Here is a 24,304-nt window from a genome sequence, read left to right as displayed (position 1 = left end):
GTGTTCTAGCAAAGTCTATGGTTGCCTGAGGCGTTTCTCAATCAGAGGCAGGTGATTCTCGTTGTCTCTGATTGGGAACCATATTTAGGCAGCCATATTCTTTGAGTGTTTCGTGGGTGATTGTTCCTGTCTTTGTGTTAGTATTCACCAGATAGGTTGTATAGGTTTTCACGGTCCGTTTGTTGTTTTTGTATTGTCGTGTTTATTCGTCATTAAACATGTATCGTATTAACCACGCTGCATTTTGGTCCGACTCTCTTTCGACGGAAGAAAACCGTAACACTATGTGAGAATGCTATTCATTGATTACAGCTCAGCATTCAACACCATAGTCCCCTCAGAGCTCATCACTAATCTAAGGACCCTGGGACTAAACATCTCCCTCTGCAACTGGATCCTGGACTTCCTGACAGGCCGCCCCCAGGTGCAAGGGTAGGTAACAACACATCCGCTATACTGATCCTCAACACAGGGGCACCTCATGGGTGTGTGCTCAGTCCCATCCTGTACTCCCTGTTCACTCATGACTGCAGGGCCAGGCACAAATCCAACACCATCATTAAGTTTGCCGTTGACACAACAGTGGTAGGCCTGATCACCAACAACGACGATACAGCCTATAGGGAGGTCAGAGACCTGGCCATGTGGTGCCAGGACAACAACCTCTCCCTCAATGTGATCAAGACAAAGGAGCTGATTGTGGACTACAGTAAAAGGAGGACCGAGCACACCCCCATTCTCATCGATGGGGCTGTAGTGGAGCAGGTTGAGAGCTTCAAGTTCCTTGTTATTGTTATTTTACTGCTGCCCTTCAATTACTTGTTCCTTTTATTTCTTATTCTTATTCTGATTTTTTAAACTGCATTGTTGGTTAGGGACTTGTAAGTAAGCATTTCACTATAAGGCTGTTGTATTCGGCACATGTGGGGCGGCAGGTAGCCTAGTGGTTAGAGCGTTGGACTAGTAACTGAAAGGCTGCAAGATCGAATCCCCAAGCTGACAAGATAAAAATCTGTCGTTCTGCTACAAGGCAGTTAACCCACTGTTCCTAGGCCGTCATTGAAAATAAGAATTTGTTCTTAACTGACTTGCCTAGTTAAATAAAGGTAAAAAATATATTTTTAAATGTGACTAATAAAATTTGATTTGGTAGAGTGGCCAGACAGAAGTCTCTCCTCAGTTAAAGGCACATGACAGCCTGCTTGGAGTATGCCAGAAGGCACCTAAAGACTCTCAGACCATGAGAAACAAGATTCTCTAGTCTGATGAAACCAAGATTGAACTCTTTGGCCTTAATGCCAAGTGTCACATCTGGAGAAAACCTGGCACCATCCCTACAGTGAAGCATGGTGGTGACAGTATCATGCAGTAGGGATGTTTTTCAGCAGCAGGGACTGGGAGACTAGTCCGGATCGAGGGAAAGATGAATGGAGCAAAGTACAGAGAGATCCTTGATGAAAACCTGCTCCAGAGCACTCAGGACCTCAGACTGGGGTGAAGTTTCACCTTCCCACAGGACAACGACCCTAAGCACACAGCCAAGACAATGCAGGAGTGGCTTTGGGACAAGGATCTGAATGTCCTTGAGTGGCCCAGCCAGAGCCCGGACTTGAACCTGATTGAACATCTCTGGAGAGACTTTAAAATAGCTGTGCAGCAATGCTCCCCATCCAACCTGACAGAGCTTGAGAGGATCTGCAAAGAATAACGGGAGAAACTCTACAAATACAGGTGTGCCCCAATTTGTAGCGCCATACCCAAGAAGACATGAGGCTATAATCGCTGCCAAAGGTGCTTTAACAAAGTACTCTGTAAATACTTATATAAATGTAATATTTAAGTTTTTCATTCTTAATACATTTGCAACAATTTATAAAAACCTATTTTTGCTTTGTCATTATGGCGTATTGTGTGTAGATTGATGAGGGGAAAAACCTATTTAATCCATTTTAGAATAATGCTGTAACGTAACAAAATGTGGAAAAAGTGAAGGTGTGAATACTTTCTGAATGCACAGTATAGTGTACGTCTGCTGCAGAGGAACAAGAGAGAGCCTTAGAACTGCTCAAAAGATGTTGGCACACCATTTAAAAAGAAGATGGAGAACAAGCTATAGGATGAGAAATACCAGAGTTGTGTCACAGATAGAGCTGATTATTTTATTTATTTTTCACCAATTGATACTTGAAGTCACAGGATCGACATTAAATTGGCATACTCTACTGTATATATTTTTCCCCCATCCCTACTTTAAAGCCTGGTCACCTCTGCCAACACAAGTGACAGAGGACCAAGTACCCAAACACAATGGAACAATAAGAGCCGATAGAGCGTGCGACTGATGTGGTGTATTCACATCAACATACATACATCCTGTTAGCACTCAAAATAACATCCTATAACAAAGGCCTATAATCATACCAGCTAAACATTACTTCACCACCTGTGTATATTGGTATTTTGGCTTACTAGATCAGGTTACTAGATCGTTTTTGCACTACATCTTCAGCAAAGGAACAGCTGCTTGCTACTGGCAACTGATCCTCTAGCCTACATCATTTATTCAATTTCCCTGCCATACATGTGCACCCCCTGTTTTTCAATGCCAATTTTCTGTGCATGCGAGCATCGTGAGCTTCACACACACACGCAGGTAGCCTAGTGGTTAGAGCGTTGGGCCAGTAACCGAAAGGTTGCTAGAGCTGACAAGGTAAACATCTGTCGTTCTGCCCCTGAACAAGGCAGTTAACCCACTGTTCCTAGGCCGTTATTGTTCATTAGAATTTGTTCTTAACTGACTTGCCAAGTTAAATAAAGGTTAAATAAATAAATACAAATAAAATAAACAAATAAAAAGGATTGCTTGCTGAACGCTTTGAGAGCCCATCCCCCTTCAACAGTGTGTTCTTAGAACAGGCTGTTCCTAACATCACCCATTCACACCCATGCATCATCACTTACACCTCTGGGGCCGTGAGAGCAACACACCAGCTCAGTATCACAGCAGCTGGGGGACTATATATTATCTTTTGCTGTCGTGCTCCTAGTAGTGTTAGACATACAGGGGAATTTAGGGGGAAATTCTAAGTAAACACATACAGTGACAGGACTCTAATATTACTTTCTGGACTCTTTAATAACTGACAGAGTTGAGAGGGAGCTGAATTGCTGGGGGACACCGAGCCATCAGTAAACACAAGTTTCAGTCTGGAAAGGACAGGACTTTTGAAAGGGCCAAAAAGTAACAGAAATGAGGCCAGACTAAGCGAGGAAACGTAGAACATTCAACTAAACAGGAGATTAATTCAACTAGATTTGACCTTCAGGTTGAATGTCTGGAGCCCAGGGAGGACTTTTTTTATTTGACAACTCTGCACCAGAAAATATATAAAACATGCCTTTGGATGACAGAGATGATGACTTGAGACAACAGTGCGAAGCAAGGCTGCTAGATTAAGCTAAAGGCATACACTTTCTACCCAACTCACCATTAGTAATAGGCATCACATCTGCCTTGAGAAGCAGCCTGGATATTTTGTCCAGCTACCAGTTCCTCAACTTCTTCATAAGATCTTCAAAAAGGGAAGGTTTTCACCCTAGTCATGAAATATGAGAAACTGTGATAAGACTACTACAGACAGTCTCAATCCCATTTAGCACAATAGTACTCAAATGAGATGGCAATCACTCTATAACCCCCTCATATCACAATGCTGCCATAATGCTACTGAAAATTACAATAATTCAGAGAACAGCACATCAGTAATCAACGCTGTGAATAATGATGAGGTTAATAAGGCACAAATCCCTGCTCATTAAATAATTGTATCTGTTGTATCATAGCAACATTTTATAATCACAGCACAGTGAGTGAGTGAGCAAGCGAAGCCAGCTAAAGTAGATGGGCAATTCCACGGTAACAGACTTTTCACTTTCAAATGTATGCAAAACCAAAACCAGTGACTGCAACGTTAAAAATAAATAAATAAAACATTGTAATGAGGCTCATTCAAGTGAATAATTGAGTATGACAGCTGAGTGCACATCAAATCAAATGTTATGTCACATACGTGTGTTTAGAAGATGTTATTGCGGGTGTAGCAAAATGCTTGTTTCTCTAGCGCCAACAGTGCAGTAATATCTAACAAGTAATATCTAACAATTTCACAACAATGCACACAATACACACAAATCTAAAGGAATGGAATTAAGAATATATAAATATTTTGACGGGTAATGTCAGAGCGGCATAGACTAAGAGACAGTAGAATAGGATAGAATACCATGTGTACATGAGTAATGAGATGAGTAATGCAAAATATGTAAACATTATTAAAGTGACTAGTGTGCCATTGCATGTAATATAGCAGGAGGGTCCACCCATGAAGACACACAGACAGACTCCTTAGCTGAGCTTTGAAGACAGAAGTCCTCCAGAAGAGAACTTTAGTGGAGAGGAAAGAGACTACAAAGCCAGCCGGTGAAGGAGGGAGGGCAATGGGAAAATAAAGCCCCCTCTGCACAACACACTCATTGTCATTCCATGCAAATTCTCACTCAGTGTCTATGTGGCTTAACGAGAGCCTAAGTGGCCATGTGGGTGATTTGAGAGAAAGCCTCCTACGCCACGGCCAGTTGAGGGCGTACGTAGTGGGGCTCCCAGGTCCAGGCCGCCTCACACAGGACCAAAGGGAGAGATGAAAGAGCCACTCGACTTGGTCCTCAGTGCCAGACATGTGAGCTGGGCACTGGGATACACCAATCTATGGACCCCTATGATGAGCAATCCCACTGAGTGATGCAATACCCTCTCAATGTAAGGGGAACTCCCACTGTGACTCTGGCTTAACTGGGACACAGCAGGATGACAGAGACCTAGAGATAAATTGCATGCAAGACGAATTGCATAATAATGCATTGGGATTTGACTAAGTCAAAGTCTGGATCCTTCAACAAATTCCTATAAACAGTAATAGTGATTAACACAGACGTTTCCAGGACAGAATCCCTTTTACAGCGCTGTTATAACAACCTCCACTTTACCTGTTCAATCAGCTGTTCATTTGGATTGGCTATTAGAAATACGGATGCATTGACAATTCTGTAATGGAGAGGAAATCATGCATATTTAACAACATTTTCTTTCACAGATCTCTATGCCATTTTCTCTGAGACAGTGACACAGTACCGGCATTTCCTCGAGTGGTGTGGTTCATTTGAGACCACAACCTTTCGAAACGTGCTGACCGTTTGGGTCTGGCGGGTCACAGAACGATGAGCATCAAATAACTAACCGGGATCCTGTAGGAGGTGGAGGGCTGAGCTCGACTGACCACACAGACTGCTGGAAAGGTTTACAGGAAAAGCTAGGGTCTTACTGGAGAATGAGTAGAGCTGCTTTATAAAAAAACTGAGCTCTTGAAGGCGCTCTCTCACACTGAGCTGAGGAATGGAGAGCAGAAGGACACAGAAGCCTGATAACCACTTGATAACCAGGCTGTGATAAAGAAGTAGCTGTATCCATAGATACACATATGTACTCTTTCGTACAGTATCTATGTCTATCAATAGCTCAAAGTACAGTATGTACTAAGGCAGAAGCCATACTCACAAAGATATTGGAATGTATCACACAATGCATCAAACATGCAAGCTCCCTTGTCAACACCTTTCGTAGGGATAAAATCAAGTGAGCTTTCAATAAATTCATTCTGCCGTGCTCACTCAAGGTCCTAAGTGTTGTAAAAGATGAGTGGTTAGTTGCTGGTCCTTTATGATCAGCATGGCATACCAATGATGTCATATAAGAAATTAACATGCAACTTGTGTTATCTTAATTTGATCTCTTGTTGCAGAGAATGTGGAATGCAAACTTGTACTGTTTGAGGTTTAAAAAGGCTTACAAAAGTTTGTCATTTCCACTTAACAATTTCAAACTTGATTTGCCCTCACAAATTTTTTTATCAACCCCTACAAAAATGGCCATTAATTATAATGATTCACATTTCCTGTTGGTGCAGGATTTATTTTCCTACTGTGAGAAACAGGTCAAATTAAGATCTGTACATACATATTGCATAAAAGAACAGTCAACATAGGCTGATTTAACAATCCCATACACAGAGCAGACAATTGCTTTTTGTGTGTGCAAAAGGTCTTATGAAAGTATATCATGGGTATACAAAAATCCTGGGTATACAAAAATCATCTCACTGCAAACAATGCATCCTACATACACCTGCTGGTTTGGGCTCACTCATATCCATCACCTCCCTCCTTCGCAATGGGATTCTGTCATTTGCATGAGTCTTTCTGATTGGCTGCTTTGAATTCACTCAAAGAGACACTCCACTCTCCTGATTGGACAAGAGCAGGAGGGGGCTTGGAATCTCTGATTGAGAAACACCATAAATAGCATGCACAGGCAACCAGACATACACAGATGCAACTGCTAGCTACTCTCAGTGATTTACTACTACAACCTACCACACTGTCCCTGTTCACTGACTAACTCCAGCAGCTTCTGCAGCAGAGTCCAACTTCTCCATCCTCTCAACAGGATCAAGGAGAGTTATTTTGTAACAAAATCTGAATTTTAAGTCTTCAAAAAGAAGACAGAGGAAGAGAGAGAGCCAGTGTTAGAGGAAGTGTGTTAGAGGAAGTCATCATGTCTCTAGAAGTGAAGGAAAAGACGGAGGTGCGTCTGGTGTTCCTGGGGGCGGCCGGCGTGGGGAAGACGGCCCTGATCAGCCGCTTCCTCCAGGACACATTCGAACCCAAGCACCGGCGCACCGTGGAGGAACTGCACAGCAAGGAGTTCGACATCGGAGGGGCCAAGGTCACCATCCACATCATGGACACCAGCGGCAGCTACTCCTTCCCAGCCATGAGGAAGCTCTGCATTCAGAACAGCGACGCGTTCGCCCTTGTGTACGCCATTAATGACCCTGACTCCCTGGAGGCTGTCAAGAGCCTGCGAGACGAGATCCTGGCGGTCAAAGAAGACAAGTTCACGCCCATCGTGGTGGTCGGCAACAAGACGGACCGGCATGGCGAGAGGACGGTGTCCAGCGAAGACGTGCTGTCCACTGTGGAGCTGGACTGGAACAACAGCTTCTTGGAGACATCTGCCAAGGAGAACAACAACGTACTGGAGGTGTTCAGGGAGCTGCTGCAACAAGCCAACCTGCCCAGCCGGCTGAGCCCCGCACTGAGACGACGCAGGGAGACCTTCCCCAAAGACGGCAACAAACGGCCCCCCATGAACAAGACCAACAGCTGCCTCATTTCCTAAGGCAGAGGGGCTGGAGGGGTCTGACAGACAGACAAAGACAGACAGGGGCCAGAGAGGCTGAGGATGGGGACCCGAAGCTGGGTCATTGTTACAGACAAACACAGTGGTGTTGAATGTGCTACTACTGCTGCTGCTATAGACCGTGCTGCTGAGTTGGAGTCTGACGGCTTCAATTCCCTGTAAGTCTCCTCATCTAACCATCCTAAGTATCTCCACCACAGCATTTCCACTGAAGTAGAGGAAAGGAACACTGACTGTTAAAGGGGAAGCGGAACTAATGACGTCACACAGGTGCGGGACATTGATAAAGCTGAAACTAAATGAAAAAAGTGCACTGAATGTCCTGAATGTGGTGGTGTCATTGTTAAAAATATACTATGACAGTGCAAAAGTGGCAATGAGCTTACTTTGTCAAGTTTTCAATCTATGTCCTACTATGTTACTGTTGTGTTTGCCTTTTGTAAGTGTCGACGGTGTTCACTTGCAATAACTGTGACGATAAAACAGTTGTGACTAATTGGGCAAAAGCTGCATTTGGACATTGTGTCATGAGAGCTTTTTTATTCATCAAGTGAAGTTTCTTTGTGACAAATCTTTATTTTGCTTGTCATGGCAACAAAGCATAGTATGTTCTGAGTCAACTCTGGTTGCGTTCCTCATTCTATAATACCAATTTGTTGTTTGGCAATATTCATATGCACTTGGAGTTATTTTGCACAGATATCATTATTTATTAAAAAACGTACAAAATGTGTTAAAATATAAATTATATAGAGTGTATTGTTTTTCTATTAATATTTGAAGTACATGTTGATGATTAAATCATGTTTATTCACCAAAACAGTATAACAAATACGTTATGGCTTTATTACTTGTTGTCTTGTTGTATATATATATATATATATTGTCTATTCATGATAAATAAAATATTATTATATATCAAAGTATTAGTCATGGTCATTTTCGGTGGACTCATTTTGGCAGGTGCTTATTGGAAACGAAAGTGCAATAAACTAATGGCCAAGTAATAACACATCTGGTATGAGGTGTGACAAGGACTTATTTATCATGCAAACATCAAATCTCTTTACTCAAGTCAAAACTCAACAAGCCAGAGACTGTATAACAGACTAGCCAGAGATGATATTTAGAACAACTTACAAAGCAATACCCCCCAAAAATCTGTCAATTTCCAGTATGATTGCAGAAGAGACCTGGCCAAGCTCTGGAATAAATAAAAATAACATAAACAAGCATACAATCAACAAGACAGAAATGTGGTTATGCTGACAATAAAATCAGCTTCAGTACCAGGGTTGTAGAATCATCCCAAAACATACCAGTATCACAAATCCACTTCCTCAAAATTCACTTCCTCCCAAAACCGTCAACAGGTATCCACCTCTTCAAGCATCTTCACCATCCTACCCATGCTAGATTACGGAGACGCAATTTGTAGATCGGCAGGTAAAGGTGTTCTCGAGCGGCTAGATGTTCTTTACCATTCGGCTATCAGATTTGCCACCAATACTCCTTAAAGGACACATCAGTGCACTCTATGCTCCTCTGTAAACAGGTCATCTCTGTATACACGTCGCAAGACCCACTGGTTGAAGCTTATTTATAAAACCCTCTTAGACCTCACTCCCCCCTATCTGAGATATCTACTGTAGCCCTCATCCTCCACATTCAACAACCGTTCTGCCAGTCACATTCTGTTAAAGGTCCCCAAAGCACACTCATCCCTGGGTCGCTCCTCTTTTCAGTTCGCTGCAGCTAGTGACTGGAACAAGCTGCAAAAAACACTCAAACTGGACAGTTTTATCTCCATCTCTTCATTCAAAGACTCAATCATGGACACTCTTACTGACAGTTGTGGATGCTTTGCGTGATGTATTGTTGTCTCTACCTTCTTGCCCTTTGTGCTGTTGTCTGTGCCCAATAATGTTTGTACCATGTTTTGTGTTGCTGCCATGCTATGTTGTCTTAGGTCTCTCTTTATGTAGTGTTGTGGTGTCTCTTGTCGTGATGTGTGTTTGGTCCTATATTATATTTTTTATCCCAGCCCCCGTCCCCGCAGGAGGCCTTTTGGTAGGCCATCATTGTAAATAAGAATGTGTCCTTAACTGACTTGCCTAGCTAAATAAAATATTAAATTAAAATGTTAAAATGTCACCAGTTACAGTAAGTTGTCTCACATTACCCTCTAGTGGTAGGCCTATATGTTTTTGACATTGCTAGTCTGTCACACAACGCACCTTGAAATCTATGGGGAAACCTGTTAGTTAATACAAAACCTGGCCAGAGCAGAAATAAAATACTAGGGAACCTCTCACTGTGCCAGACAAAAGACCATTGTTTGTGCTGCTCGGCAGGATGTCAACTTGTTCCTCCAATGCCCAGATCAATGACATGGCTAGTAACAGAAACCATTCTGCAGGGAATCATGTCTAGGTTCCATATGAAAAGAGTGTGAAATTCTCACATAAGGATCTACTTTCCTGATCAATGCATCATTAACCTGACACTGCCACAAATAATGTCAGTTATATAATATGGTTGCATGGACATTAGCTATGTGAACTTCCTGTAACTATCTGTATCAATAATTACCAGCAGATAATGTTTCCATAGTAACAATCAGAATCCAGTATGTGTACTTAATGAAAGTTAAGACTGTAACAACTGTGCTCTAGTGATAATTCTAATATATAGTACTGTGCACACACATAAATATGTTTCCCCTTTCCAACCACACACAGAGACATGGTGCATTGTTTCCCTCTGCCCAGACGAGGAAGTGACCTATGATCTGTGACACTCTAGTTCCTCTTTGGGTCCCGTTTAAACACAGCTGTCGATGCACCAGCTAGTTCACACCACCAACGCTCACCGACAGAGACCCACACTCAGGTGCGTACCACTCTCTCCGGGGATGTAAGGGCTTCTGTTTACCATCTATCAAAACTGAAATGTACAATTTATTTTATAGGTGATGGGCTAACTTACAGCTCCTAAATATCTGTCTTTATCATACCTTTTTACAGTTCTTAGGAGTGGTGGTGAAGAATTTTAGCATGCGCATCCTTACCAATGACTCCACTGCAAGGGATAAGAGTTTAGTCAGTCTGCCCCTCGACTTGGTCAAAGCTCCTCAGTGATGAGTAGAAACCTGAGAAGTTTGGAACAAGTAAAGGGTCCCTGACTTCATCTGAAGAAGTTGTCTCACTGTACTGTCCACTCACTGCATTAGGTAGCTATACTACAACAACACAAACCAGAAGTAATGTTCTCTGATCAAAGCGTAGATAAAACTCAATGGTATTTTCCCCTGATCAAGTATAACAACTGACAATATTGGGATTGTACGATGGTCAAATAATTGTGTAACTACAAATCAATAGTTCTGGGATCTGATGAAGTTTGACCTGAATAATGTGAAGGGTTCATTTTAACAGAAGAGTAAATTGATTGTTAAGACTAGAGATACTACAATTCACCAGAATTAAATGTAACTGGTTACATTATTAAACACATAACAATTATGTTCACCAATAAAAAGTCTGGCAAAAACAAATGAAGCCAAAGGTTTATTTTAACTTACAAAAAAATCGGATGCAGACACCAATTATTCGATTAAATCATAAACTCATAAAATAGGCTACATCAAGATCAGACAATGAGAGTGAAGTAACAAATCAATGTGCTATCGGAAGACATGGATATGAGTTGGCATAGCAACAGCTATTTCTCTCCAAGAAGGACCTTTCCTCATGTCTGTACCACACACAGGTAGTTAGCGGTTTACAATTAGCACATCCTACAGGATAACAAAGGAACGAATGTCAACAACAAAAGTAACAAAGAATGGTAAAGAGAAAGTTCTGCCGAACGGAATGCAACACATTTACATTTGCAGACTTTGCTGTACCAGAGACATAGGCACAAGCATTAAGAGCAGTTTTTCTTCACATACATTATGCATTTGCCTCAGAAACATATCTCCCTGAGCTTAAAGCTCCAACAGAGGGTTCAGACACAACTTCCCTTGAACATCAGTTTGACTATTAGTCCACATCTTTTCATAGGGGACACTAAATGGCATCCATCATGACAGATCTCAGTACTCCTGATCAGCAAGTTGACACCACAATTCCATACATCATACAGTAAAGGGTCACGATTACAATTTCTATATTCAAAACCATGACCTCAGCATGGACACATAATGCATATATTGTCAGTCTTTCTGAATGCCAATGAGAAGCAACAAGACTATATAGGAAAGTCTACTTCAGAGTCAGGATATCATATCCCCCTTTAATATAAAAGGTTATATCCATTCAGATCATCATGACATTTGTTAGTTACACAGAGAACAGTTGACTGACTAGACCAATACAGTAACAATGACTAGGACAGTGTTTGGGATTCAAACATGGTGGGTCAAAAATTACTAATCTGTGGCCTAATGTGTGGTGGTAGACAATACATGTGGTCTTATTAGATGTATTTGGTGAGTCAGCCTGAATTCACAAGGCTTAGGTGTCACACAGAACTGGTTGGGAGCTGCTGTACTAGGGTTCCTTTAGCTTTGTTCTCAGTAGGTTTTGCATTAACACACCTGCATCTAAATGCAAAGCAGTCACAGTGCTCGGTAGGCCTGGAGGGCCAGGGGTGTGGGGGGAAATGATTCAACCAATAAGTGATGTTATTGGGAAGATACTTAAAAAGAGTGAAATAGGGTCAACCTCCTTCATAACGGAGAACTGAAGAAAAAGCCATCATTAGATATGTTGACAGTGGCTAGACCAGGGGTGAGCAATCATTTTGGCTCGAGGGCCACATCGGGATTTCAACATTTATCAGAAGGCCGCACAGATTTTTTTCAAAAGCAATTTGTGGGCCAGAAAAAGGGCCGTTTGAAAAAAATATCAGTCCATTATAATATCTACATACTTTTTATCTAGCTTCAGACATTCAAGAGTGGCCTGGAGTTTTTGACCCAAAAAAACAGTGAACCAACAAAATAACAAATCCCTTCATATCTTGAAGCATGGAGGAATTCAAAAAGACATCAAAACTACCATGGAGGTGAGGTACAGTAATTCATGCTGGTTTGCCAGACCTTAGCATAGTAAGGCAAAAAAATATAAAATGACCTGACAACAAATATGCACGTTAAATCAACCGTTTAGTATTGCTCAACTTTTTGTTTCTTTTATCGCTTTTATTGAGCAACTCCATGTTATGTTTTGGGCACTAAAAGCTGATGAAAATGCATTTTATTGGTTTGTAAGAGGGGATATGATGACGGTACTCCCCCTCGTCCTAGTCATCGGAACTAGGCTGTGTGTGAAGGTGCAGACAACAGGGACAGTATGCATTTCTAGCACTGTGGAGAGAGGAGGGGAGCATAGCGTGTATACCACCGGTTTTCTCCTAACACCTCACCTAGCACAAACTCAACCCTGTCTCTGGCCTTAGTCGTCCACCGTGATGTTGCGGAACAGGTAGGCCATGGACTCCCCGTTGTGGATGCGGCGGATGGCCTCGGCCAGGATCATACTGACGTCCACTGTCTTGATCTTGGGACACTGGAGCTTCTGTACCTCGTGAGGGACGGTGTTAGTCACCACCACCTGGGGGGGAGACAGACAGGGAACAGAGGAGGAAACACCATAATGAAGGTTGGCCGTGTGCAGTAGATTACCTGCTGGGTGTCCACGAACAGTGTTGATGTTACATGTAGAATCGCTTGGAAATAAATATAAAATGATGGACGATGTACTGTGGTCAAAGGCGATAGGACGGCCGGGCCACCCGCTACTTTCAACCGTTCGTCGGTGTGGTCTATTTAGTCTCATACCCAGACTGAATTGTGCCTGACTACCATATCTTATAACAGCCTTTATACAGGCGATGAAACATCCTACCTATCTTGCACACAGGTGGTACATAGAAAGTGTTGCCAGTGCCTTTCTTTTGTAAAGAGACTGAAAAGCTTTTACGATGAGGAACTGAGCACTTCCCCATTCAAGATGTAGTGATAAATTCAGAACACAGGGCTGCTGTTACAGATGTAGGATCTTAATTTGATCACCCTGTTGCAGGAAATGTAATGCAAGAAATCTAAAACTTGTAGTGTAATTGAAGTTTAAAAAAGCTTCTGGAGGTTGTCATTTCCACTTGATTTTCCCCTCATGAAAAATGTATCAACCCCTCAAAAAACATCTATTAATTATAATCCACATAATAATTCACATTTCCTGTTGCTGCAGGATTATTTTCCTGCTGTAGCAGACTGTCTGAAATGAAGATCCTACATCTGTATCTCACCTCGTCGATGGCGGACTCCTCAATAAGACGGGGGGCATCGGCAGACAGCAGCCCATGTGTAGCCATGATGTAGATCTTATAAGCTCCTCTCTCCTTCAGAATCTCAGCTGCCGCCACAAAGTCCTCCACGTCGTCGATGATGTCATCCTGGGAAAGAACGGCAACCACGGGATTGGAAATTATGTACGCCTGTAGTTCCTTCATCCATAATCTAAGGCTGTCATATTCTGTTATTAAATACAATGTGGCAAAATGTTGCAAATTCATTTCAATTGGCTCATTTTAGCACAGGCCTTTGCAGGACAAAACCACAAATGGCCTAAACCAAATGGGCACATTTCTTACAACAATGATGGCGATTCTTCCTCCCACATCTCCTACAACAGTGATCGGGGGCTTCTCCTTGGCCATCATTACTGAAAAGGAAGAACGAACTGGTCACTGCTAGTCATCACATACAGTATCCATAGGCATAAACAGTCTAACTAATGAGGATACATCTCAGAGTAGATTGGGTAAAATGGGTTCAAAAGTATGAGCTTTCCACAATTACAAAGTCCAATTTCAATCACTGTTATGATTATGTATTCTTCAATTAATAGTTCCATGCAATTCCCCCCTACTGGGAAACTGACTCTTTTCCAAATGAGATGTAATTGGGAAATTAGATAAATTCTGTCAATTGTCCCAAATATACCCTTATAGATTTAAATGGAATGCCAAACTCATTCCAGCACAAGGATAATCAAAATGACAGGCTTTTTGCCCAGCATACCCAATCAGACGCTGATATTAAATTGCCTCCACTACACACTGTCTGCTCAGAGCTCAGTGCAGACATTTGGCAACAGTTTGCATATGACAATATGCACAACCTAATCTTGTCGTTAATCCATCAAAAACGATAGAGGCAGACAAGCACTGATGAGGTAATCACACGCTTACTAATGTTCCAGGTTTGTCTTATTGAACACCACTGTTGTCAGTCAATGGGGGAAGCGCACAATCAGCGGATGGACAATCAGCCAGCCAGAGTGGGGAAGCTGATTGTGGGAGTGGAAGCTAGAGATGAGCAGGGAACACAGGTTCATGCCAGGAACACATTCCTTCCTGGAACACATGCCTTTCTTACAGGGGACCACACACAAGCAATAATAAGCACTGGAACATTTCAGCTTTTCAAAATGCATCAACATCACCACTAGGTCTTAAAACCTTCTGTAGTCTTGAAGAGATACTACTTAGAATATTTTCAGGTAGAATATAGAAATTAATCAAAATGATCTAGTAAAAACTATAGTTAGGCCTACACATATGTTAGATAAACTTGTCTTGGATATATGAGGCAAGAGTTGAAAAGCCTGAAGATCTCAGCAATCCTCTCAATGATGCTAGAAGCCAGCATTGCTGAGCTAAGGAATACATATGCTATAATACAACTAATATGTGATAGTCATGGTTTGAGGTATATAATCAGATTTGCATATTCACACCTAAACCAACAGATGTGTTGTTATTGACATGTAGGGTCCACGTTTAGGATTTACATTTATTTAAATGTGGGAAGGCCCAAGGTGTGACACACAGCATCCCACTGGTTTGTATGGGCAGCAGGGAAGAGGGTGAACACAACATAACCCTGACCTGACCTACTGTGGTGTACTGTACTGTGTGTTCAGCAGCACACACAAGAACATGTTGCCACCCACCCAAAAATCTGGATCTTTGCTTTAGATTCTGAAAAAAAGGATTATCCTGTTTCCTCTTCCTATCATGATGTATTAGGCCTATATATCAACGGCATGCTTAATTAGTATTCAAAACATGCATTTCTGAAGGGCAGGTGTTAATCAGACTCCTTCGGGCGAGGCTTCAATAGGGAAGCATGATGTGTTGATTGGCAAGATGAGTCCGGATGGAAATATAAACATGTATCTGGGAGAAATGGTTCCATTTGTCAGATGATTGAAGAGTCTCACAAAGCAACTAACGGAGGGCTTTCAGGCCATCTTGCAGAACAATCTGAAGTCTCTGCCTCTGACACCGGCACACTGCTGGAGACCTGACGACTGTGGATCAAGGAAGACATTGATCCATTCCTGATGAGGATCTCATCTACAGTATGCAGTGAGGGTACATAGGCGTCAGTACACCCATTATGGATCTGTAGCGCTGGACCACATCAACTAACTGATCCAGATCATTTGTAATTGGTCCATTGATTGTCTTTGTTATGCTTTCCTCAATCACAACTGAGGACCTTGCACTTAAGACTGTTTGTTGGCAAGATGATTTGAAAACCCTTGATCACTACATGCACGCATTTAGGAACCATTTGGAGAGGAACCATTTGGTGGTCAAAAGGGAATTAAGTTTACGGTCGTACTTGGGAGCTCTATGCCTGGGAACGGAGCTTGTTGTTTGCTGCCAGCTATTATCAACAAATAAACACCACGTTAACACACATCCACAGAGACTGGACATAACAGACTACGAAGACATGAAGCCAGGACTGGGAAAATCCTCTTACATGAAGCAAAATCTTTAAAGCTAACCATTCCTCTAAGCTTATTCATTCAAGAAATGTGTAGGACAGTTTGCAACTGACCCAAGCTTACAATAAAGAGGATTTTTTAAGTCAAGGATAATTAATTAAGTAAATAATACAAATATTATTACAAACACTAAAGCTGAAGGGGGACACAGCCAGTTGGCATAATAAATACTCTGGAGTCATTTGCCAATGACACAAAGCCCAGACAGAAAGTCTGACCATGTTGTCAGACCCGACTGTTTTAACAGCCTTACCGCAAATGTACTGAGAAAATGAGACATCTCCAATATCAAGTTACTGTCATTCTCTCTAAATGAAAAACAAGATGTATGTTCTCTTATTCAAAATGTCATTTTTAAACATGCAAATCATTCTAAAACGATTTGGTATGAATGCCTTCACATTTTAGGGAGGCTAAGGTCGCAACATTAGTAGAGGCAGTATATATGTGGAATTAGAACGTGCAGTAAATAGGCTACACAATTCAAGATCCTTTAAAAATAATGTCAGGTGTTGAAATGGTTATAGCAGAATCATCACTTATGAAGCTGTTAGTGCTGACATTAAATCCATATGATGAGGATTTTGCCATGGATATTTTGGGGGTTTGAAATAATTATTCAAATAATTCAGAGACTTGAACATTTCACACTACACTTAACATATTTTTGGATGCAACCATTGATGAGTACAGGCATCTATGCATCCATCTATATCTTACAGACACAGCCTGACCAACACTAAAGAATTGGGGAAGCTACAGACAAAGATACAGTTTCAATTTGATCTGATGGCAGACTAACGACAACTACACCTGGCTAGTTACCAAGCTATAAGCTATATAGGGCTTCTAGAGAGGTCTTACAAGGCAACTCCAGCCCAGGGTGTCCTGAGGTGTTACGGACACAGGGGGGAGAGTGTCGCCCGTCCGCCATGTCAGACTCTGAACACTGAGCCTCGCCATGCATCACTGCCAGGCCCAAACGCAGTCGCTCTGCATAGGACTGAGCTCTGAAAGACAACAGCAAGAAAACACCGGAGAAATGCAGACACCCTTTTACATTATGTACATTAGACGATCACACTCCAGGCCTCCGTAACTAAATAGTATGTTACCTCTTAGCTGCAGACGGTGACTTTGCAACAATAATGGCGTTTCTGTAATCTGGGACCTGAAGGGAAGTGAGAGGAGCCCACATTTGACATTGAATAGGCTGCTGAGTGTAGTTTACTATCTTACAACTTTACTACCAGGCATGGCACATGAGCTACAGTGAGATGGTTACCTCCTCCTGGATGTACTGAAGCAGGAAGGGGGAGGCACGCAGGTTGTCCACTGGAAAACTGAAGAAGCCCTGAATCTCCTTCTGATGTAAGTCCATGGTGATGATGTGAGTTAAACCTGGAAGGAGAAAGAGAGAGGATGAGAAAAGAGACTGAAGAAACAGCAGACTGCTTTTAACAGAGGGTGCAGAATGAGAAATCAGCCACAGAGGCATGTTTAAAGGGAAATGTAAAACATTTTCCACTTTGAATTCCTCTCCAGCACAGCCCCAACATCAACACGTGAAAATGGCACGTTTCTGTTTTGTAGTAAAATAAATAGGTGGATACGTGCTTCCAATGACATCATCAACCAATTAGTAGACAATTAGAAGTCAATGCCTACTCATTATTGGTTAGAATCACATGATGCACACCGCTGACGACTTTGGAAACACTTGTCTTCCTCTATAATTGTTTCCACAAAACAAAAAAAGTGTGCCATTTTCACATATATTGATGTTGGGGTGGGGCTGCTTACAAATATGATGTTGAAATATGTCGACATTTTCCTTTAACACAGATGGTCAAGGGCAATGTAAACAGTAAACTGTTAACACTTGCATACAGGCTGTAATTACCTGCTTTGGCTAGCATGGAAGCCAGCAGCTTGCACACTATGGAACCCCTTTTTCTCATCTTGCACTGCTTGCTGTAGGGGAAATAGGGAATGACCCCAATTATGTTCTTTGCACAGGAGGTCTTGAGGGCGTAGGCCATGACCAGCAGCTCCATGATGGCCGTGTTGACATCTCTGGTTAAAACAAGGGAAAAGTGTCAATAACAAATAATGGTCACATTTATGGTGCGGTCAGTGCAAACTCATACTGAGCAACTCTCCAGCAGAGGGCAACAGCATATGCTCAGTACAGCTTGTGCATGCCAAGTCGAATGACAGATAAGAGGATGGCTATTAATAACACTGGTAGCTATTCATATTATGGTAGTTGAGCGTGTGCCTGATTTATAGTGTGTGAATCAAACAGGTTTGAATATGGGTAATGCAACCTAACACGTGATATGACTGTGTGAATACCCCTCCTACAATATAGATTGATATGCATAGTCCTAAAGGCTGCACCACATTACACACACAGTATAGGTTTGTGTGTGTGTCCTAGAACAGAAGTGTGGAGGAGATGACATATTTCAGTCTACTCACCTGGGTATGGTCTGGATGATGAAGATAGTTTGGCCGCGAACAGATTCCTTCACGTCTACTCTGGTCTCTATCAAGGGTCACATAAAGTTGAATCAACAGCAAGTGTGGGTAAAATGCTTAACTTTACACTTACAGCTCCCCAAATGTGCCTAGACTTGTTTATGTCAACTAGGGCATAACACTCAGTTCAGGCATAATTATCAAGCCATTGTAAATACTCATCTGTAACATGTCATGTTTTCCAAAAGAGAAAAATGCTTTGTATCAGGCCAAACAAATAGGTTATCCTTTGTATTAGCAGAGTAGGCAGAGTGACTGGGTTTCAACTAGGAGTTGGAACTGGTTCAGGGAACAGAACCAATGTTTTTTTTTGAGGAACAGAATCGGGAACAAACGTGATCTATACTGCTCCGGAACAGAACAGTTATTTTAAAAGTATGGGAACCGGTTAATAACATTATTTTATGTTCCAGGCATTCTTTTCCAGTCCCACAAAAAAATGCAACAAAGTGCCTATGCAAAGCCCTCCCTCTCTCAACTTCAATTTCAGTCCCATCTCGCACCCTACACTTGTCTGTCCAATCCATGTAAATAGCTTGCCTGCTCCATAGCAAGCTATTCTATCCGCACTAATTGTTGGTGATTTAATGTCGAACTAAATGTTTTAAAAAATCTTCAATTTCAGGAGGTTTAAAAAGGAACAGAAATGAATGATATAAATTGTTTTTTGGGTTAGAAACGGTTCACAAATTAATTTTGCTGTCGGAACACTGCAAAAGAACGAAAAATAAAATTGATGGTTCTGTTCAGAACGAAATGATTGGAAAATAATTTTGGTTCCAACCAATGATTTATACAGTGCATTCGGAAAGTATTCAGACCCCTTCACTTTTTCCACATTTCTTATACAACCTTCATCTAAAATTGATTACATGTTTTTCCCCCCATCTACAAACAATACCCCATAATGACAAAGGAAAAAAGTTAACAAATTAGTGCAAATATATTACAAATAAAAAACAGAAATATCACATTTACATAAGTATTCAGACCCTTTACTCAGTAATTTATTGAAGCATCTTTGGCAGCAATTACAGCCCTGAGTCTTCTTGGGTATGATGCTATAAGCTTGGCACACCTGAATTTGGGCAGTTTCTCCAATTCTTCTCTGCAGATCCTCTCAAGCTCTGTCAGGTTGGATGTGGAACGTCGCTGCACAGCTACTTTCAGGTCTCTCCAGAGATGTTCGATCAGGTTTAAGTCCAGGCTCTGGCTGGGCCACTCAAGGACACTTGTCCCGAAGCCACTCCTGCATTGTATTGGCTTTGTGCTATGAGTTGTTGTCCTGTTGGAAGGTGAACCTTCACCCCTGTGGTTCCAGTTGTAGTACAGTTACAAACATTTCTAAAAACCTGTTTTCACTTTGTCATTATGGGATATTGTGTGTAGATTGAGGAGTTTTTTCATTTAAAAAAATCAATTTTAGAATATTGGCTGTAACGTAACAAAGTGAAGGGGTATGAATACTTTCCGAATGCACTGTATACCAGTGGAGGCTGCTGAGAGGAGGACGGCTCATAATAATGTCTGGAATTGAGTCAATGGAAAGGTATCAAACAGATGGTTTCCATGTTATTATTCCAATTATTATGAGCTGTCCTCCCCTCAGCAGCCTCCACTGTTATATACATAATTGGTTTCAACTCACCTCTATTGGACTCTTGATAGACCACCGACTTGCCCAATTCAACTCCTAGTCGTCTGTGAAAAAACACCAGACAAATCAGTACAAGAGGTATGACACTGTGATGTGTCTTATTCAGACAGGACAGAGGCCCTGCATGGAAACTGATCCCACTCTGACTAAGCCTGCTGTACCGCTACCATTTGAAACACAAGCAAACAAGCAACATGTTGTAATGTTTCACATTGTAATTCAGAGACAGTGGGCCCACTGCCTTGCATATCTAGACATGGGAAGAGTTCAGCTAGATCACAGGCACTCGCTCCCTGTTTCAATGTCACTAACGTTAATAACAGACAGACAGTTCCCAGTTTCACACAGCGGAGACACCCAACATTGTCTCACATTAAATCAATTCCCGTAAGCCTCTGAATGTCATTGTCAACATCTAGCAAATGACCAACTCATAAACCCTATCGATTAATGACAGTAAGCAAGACCCTTGGCTAAATTCAAATGACTTCATCTGTGGCCATGCACCTGCAAACACCAGCATACACATTTTAGCGACCTAGCTAGCAACATTATCTGGTTAGGTATCTATCATAACACGTACATTTAGCCAGAACAATAAAATATACATACTCAGTTATCTTCTTGGCTAGTTCTGTACATGCTGCAGTAGAATTGGCAGAAAAGACCCGATAACCACTTTTTGCGACATTCATTCTGGCAGCTGGTTAGCTAGCACTTGTGTAACCCGCTAGCTAGCTTCTTCTCAAACTAACGTTACCACACTTGCAGCTTGCTAGCAAGCTAAGCTAACTGTTAGGTAGTCATACGAAGAAAGATACAAAAAACGTGCGACGTTGATGTTAAAATGCACTTTGTTATTATTAGACCTTATTAAATCCAGTATAAATATAATCTCCCAAGATAGTTATGCTCGTTGAGTGAAATAAATTGCTTGCGGCTAGCTCCTCTTTAGCTTTGCTGTCTGTCTGACTGTGTGTGGTTGGCTGGCTGTGCAAGACATGAACAATACAACAAAAAAGAATCCTGAACCGAATCATAATACCAATCGGGTGAAGGTATTTTTTATTTATTTGACAGACCTGCCGCCTGTTATTAGTTGAGTTAGCAATGTATATATTTTTTGTTGGAAACCGGAGTGTTTTTTAATCAATAAATTATATAGATTCCTGCACTGGGAGTCCAATAGCCCAAAGGCTGGCAGACAGCGATATTAAGTCGTTTAATTTCCCCGTCCATCTTATTCTAATGTTGTATTTTATTTAACCAGGCAAGTCAGTTAAGAACAAATTCTTATCTAGAATAATGGCCCACCCCAGCCAAACCCGGACGACACTGGGCCAATTGTGTACCACCACCCTATGGGACTCCCAATCACAGACAGATTTGAGTGCCTGTGTGAGTGCCTGTGCGAGTGCCTGTGATACAGCCTGGATTTGAACCAGGGAATGTAGTGACACCTCTTGCACTTAGACCACTGCGCCACTGGGCTGAATTTATTAGACGTGAATGAGAGGCTTGTAAGAAGCATGACTCTTTGGAGAATTTAGTTCATCATTTGCTGGTCCTACATGCTCTGGGGATTACTTACTCAAATGAATGAAATTAGTCAAAAGATTTGTTATTTTGACTGAATGAGTTGAAAAGATCAGGAGCTTGCAGGGATTTGTAGTCTTGTATGATGTCTACTTTGATGCTAATTAGCTTTTTTGATTATTTGAGAATAAATAGAGTTGAATATGTTGATAAAACTCAGAGAGAGATTTACATGGTTATCAAAACATCATGCCAATGTAAGCCTACACGAAACACAGGCCTTATTTTAAGTGTTTCTAAAATCCCCTATGGAAAAAACAAGTAGTGTAAAAATGATTGGAACCATTTCCCTGTTTGATCACTACGTTCTATATGTATTATGACAACTCCACTGTGGGGCTCTATTAGGTTAGGGGTGAAAAAACAGACTGCTGCAACCTGATTGGCTGAACGCGATACACAACATCAGGGATTAACATTTAGCCACTCTAACAGGGCGGTGGAAAAAGTTTTTTTATAAGAAAAGTACGCATATTTTCCCAATTCTTTCCACCTTCTCTCCATTAAATAAAGCTAATGAGGAAGGTGAAGCCTATGCAGCCTTAATGGAGAATGTTTCAGGTACTAAAAGGTCCACTACGGATACGAATTTATTGCCGGCTGCATACAATGCATTTGGAGGGTAAAATGAAATGATTCAATATTGCCATCTGCCGAACTTTTGGCTTGAAGTCAAGAGTTTAGTTGAACATCTGATTTGCTTCTTGCAACAATCATCATGCGGAGAGTGCTGATGTGATGCACTACTGCTGTGTTGGCAGGACATCTCTGATCTATCTATCCTACAAAGGATACCCAAAAACAATACATTCATGTTTTCCTTTAGGCTATGTATAAAATAAGCATGGAAACATTTTAGCACCTGTGATGTCTGTGTGTGTGTGTGTGTGTGTGTGTGTGGTTGGGTGGGTTGGTTCCTGTTCATTTGGTTTCTTCTTGCAATTGCTCAAAATAACCTCAAGAGGTCAACAACTGTCAAGTTGTAATCAGACCCGTAAGTCAATCTAAGTAACACGATAAAAAAATGCCCATCAAAATCCGTCACCTCCTAAGGTTGATGTCAGCTAGAGATCTGTTTATTTTTCATTGGATGTGTCTCAATCCACCGCATTTGCCTATGTCGCACTTCCGCATCTGCAGTGAAAGGTGACCAAGCTAGAGCGGTGTTTGTCAGACTATTCTCACAAAATCGTCTGTAGAGTCCAAACGGTTTGGCCTAGAAAATAATTATAACCCCTCTATGAGAAGATGAGACTCTCATGAAGACGATGGTGTTCTCAAGCATTTTGGGCGATCTGCCAACTTCTGTCTGTAGCGTCCAAACAGTTTGGGCTACACACTAATATGCCAGGACATAAGGAGAAAGATAAGTGCTGTAGCAAAGATATTTTTTATGTGAAGCACTTTGCAAGCCGTGTCTTGTGAGTGTAAGCTAACGTCTACTGAAGATCCTGGAAGATCATTAACATCATGTGGAAAGCAGTCCAGTGTACCAAATTCACAATATCAATTACAGAGTCACAGTGGCACATGCTTCAGCTTGCACTGCTCACCGTTTGACTAACCTATTCCCCATATATTTTTCATTGACAAGACAACGTCCACACCCAGCAAACCCTCCCTTAATCCTTGGGTATGTGTTCAAGTTCACACTACTTTATTGAGATGACAAATTCCTTTAAGTTTATATTTTGCAAAACATCGATCCCTCTTATATGAGAAAGTACAAATGAAAAACTATCCTCTCTATGGACATCTTTCATGTTTTACATAGATTTCCTTGATGGAGAAGTTTAGAAGAACTCTTACAGGAATTGGACCTCACAAAGCAAGGTGTTGAACATGTATCAGCTCAAGCTTGTAACCCTTATACAATAGTGATTTTTTGACTCCCATGTAACCTACTTTCTGCTTACAGATCCAATCCACAAGTCTCTTGTTGATTAGGTCCCCAACCCCCTCTGTTGTTACTGTATCTATTATTACCAAACCACAAGGACGGAAAGAAGGAGATTGTGAGATAATAAGGTAACTTCTACGCCAATGTCAAAGCACAATCTCAAAAGAAAGAGGAGGATCAAACTTAATTCATAACAAGACATGTCTGGAAATAACACTGCCAACAGTAAACAAGCCATGAATTGTCGAGGTTTGTAAATGTGCAACTTGATACTTCAGGGAGTGTACCTGTGGACAACAGAAATAAAATTCTAGTTACTGATATGATCTTTCCTTTATATGGAGGAAAACTAAACCAACAAAAGACTGCTCCATTTCTAGCATACCTTCATCTTTTGAGCAATGCCCTTTATCTGTGCT

The 24,304-nt window shown here is 41.5% G+C and overlaps 2 protein-coding genes and 1 long non-coding RNA gene across 5 annotated transcripts; 2 read left to right on the top strand and 1 right to left on the bottom strand.

The window, feature by feature from the left end:
* The first annotated feature begins 6,453 nt into the window (after window positions 1-6,453).
* On the top strand, window positions 6,454-8,152 carry LOC112259442 (ras-related protein Rap-2a-like). Its single transcript, XM_024434148.2, has one exon. The coding sequence runs from the start codon at window positions 6,668-6,670 to the stop codon at window positions 7,292-7,294; it is 627 nt and encodes a 208-aa protein (XP_024289916.2). The 5' UTR covers window positions 6,454-6,667; the 3' UTR covers window positions 7,295-8,152.
* A 1,984-nt stretch (window positions 8,153-10,136) lies between these two features.
* Window positions 10,137-13,890, top strand: LOC112258876. 2 transcript variants are annotated; one of them, XR_002954786.1, is made up of 3 exons: window positions 10,137-10,207; window positions 10,342-10,547; window positions 13,576-13,890. It is a non-coding gene; the product is annotated as an uncharacterized LOC112258876 (long non-coding RNA). The 2 variants fall into 2 exon arrangements; XR_006084182.1 differs by lacking the exon at window positions 13,576-13,890 and having other exon boundaries at window positions 10,342-11,198.
* LOC112258875 (phosphoribosyl pyrophosphate synthase-associated protein 1) lies at window positions 10,870-21,400 on the bottom strand. 2 transcript variants are annotated; one of them, XM_024433513.2, is made up of 11 exons: window positions 21,002-21,400; window positions 20,381-20,433; window positions 18,673-18,739; window positions 18,092-18,264; window positions 17,474-17,589; window positions 17,304-17,359; window positions 17,053-17,198; window positions 16,020-16,064; window positions 13,979-14,049; window positions 13,634-13,780; window positions 10,870-12,936 (listed from the first exon to the last, which is right to left on the bottom strand). In XM_024433513.2, the coding sequence occupies exons 1-11, from the start codon at window positions 21,082-21,084 to the stop codon at window positions 12,778-12,780; spliced, it is 1,116 nt and encodes a 371-aa protein (XP_024289281.1). In that variant the 5' UTR covers window positions 21,085-21,400; the 3' UTR covers window positions 10,870-12,777. The 2 variants fall into 2 exon arrangements, with proteins under 2 accessions (XP_024289281.1, XP_024289282.1); XM_024433514.2 differs by lacking the exon at window positions 16,020-16,064.
* Between the last annotated feature and the right edge of the window lie 2,904 nt (window positions 21,401-24,304).

The sequence above is a fragment of the Oncorhynchus tshawytscha genome, linkage group LG09, assembly GCF_018296145.1.
Source record: "Oncorhynchus tshawytscha isolate Ot180627B linkage group LG09, Otsh_v2.0, whole genome shotgun sequence".
NCBI classification, from domain to species: Eukaryota; Metazoa; Chordata; class Actinopteri; order Salmoniformes; family Salmonidae; genus Oncorhynchus; species Oncorhynchus tshawytscha.
The sequence above is the reverse complement of the archived record's forward strand: the minus strand, read 5'-3'. Positions and strand labels throughout refer to the sequence as shown.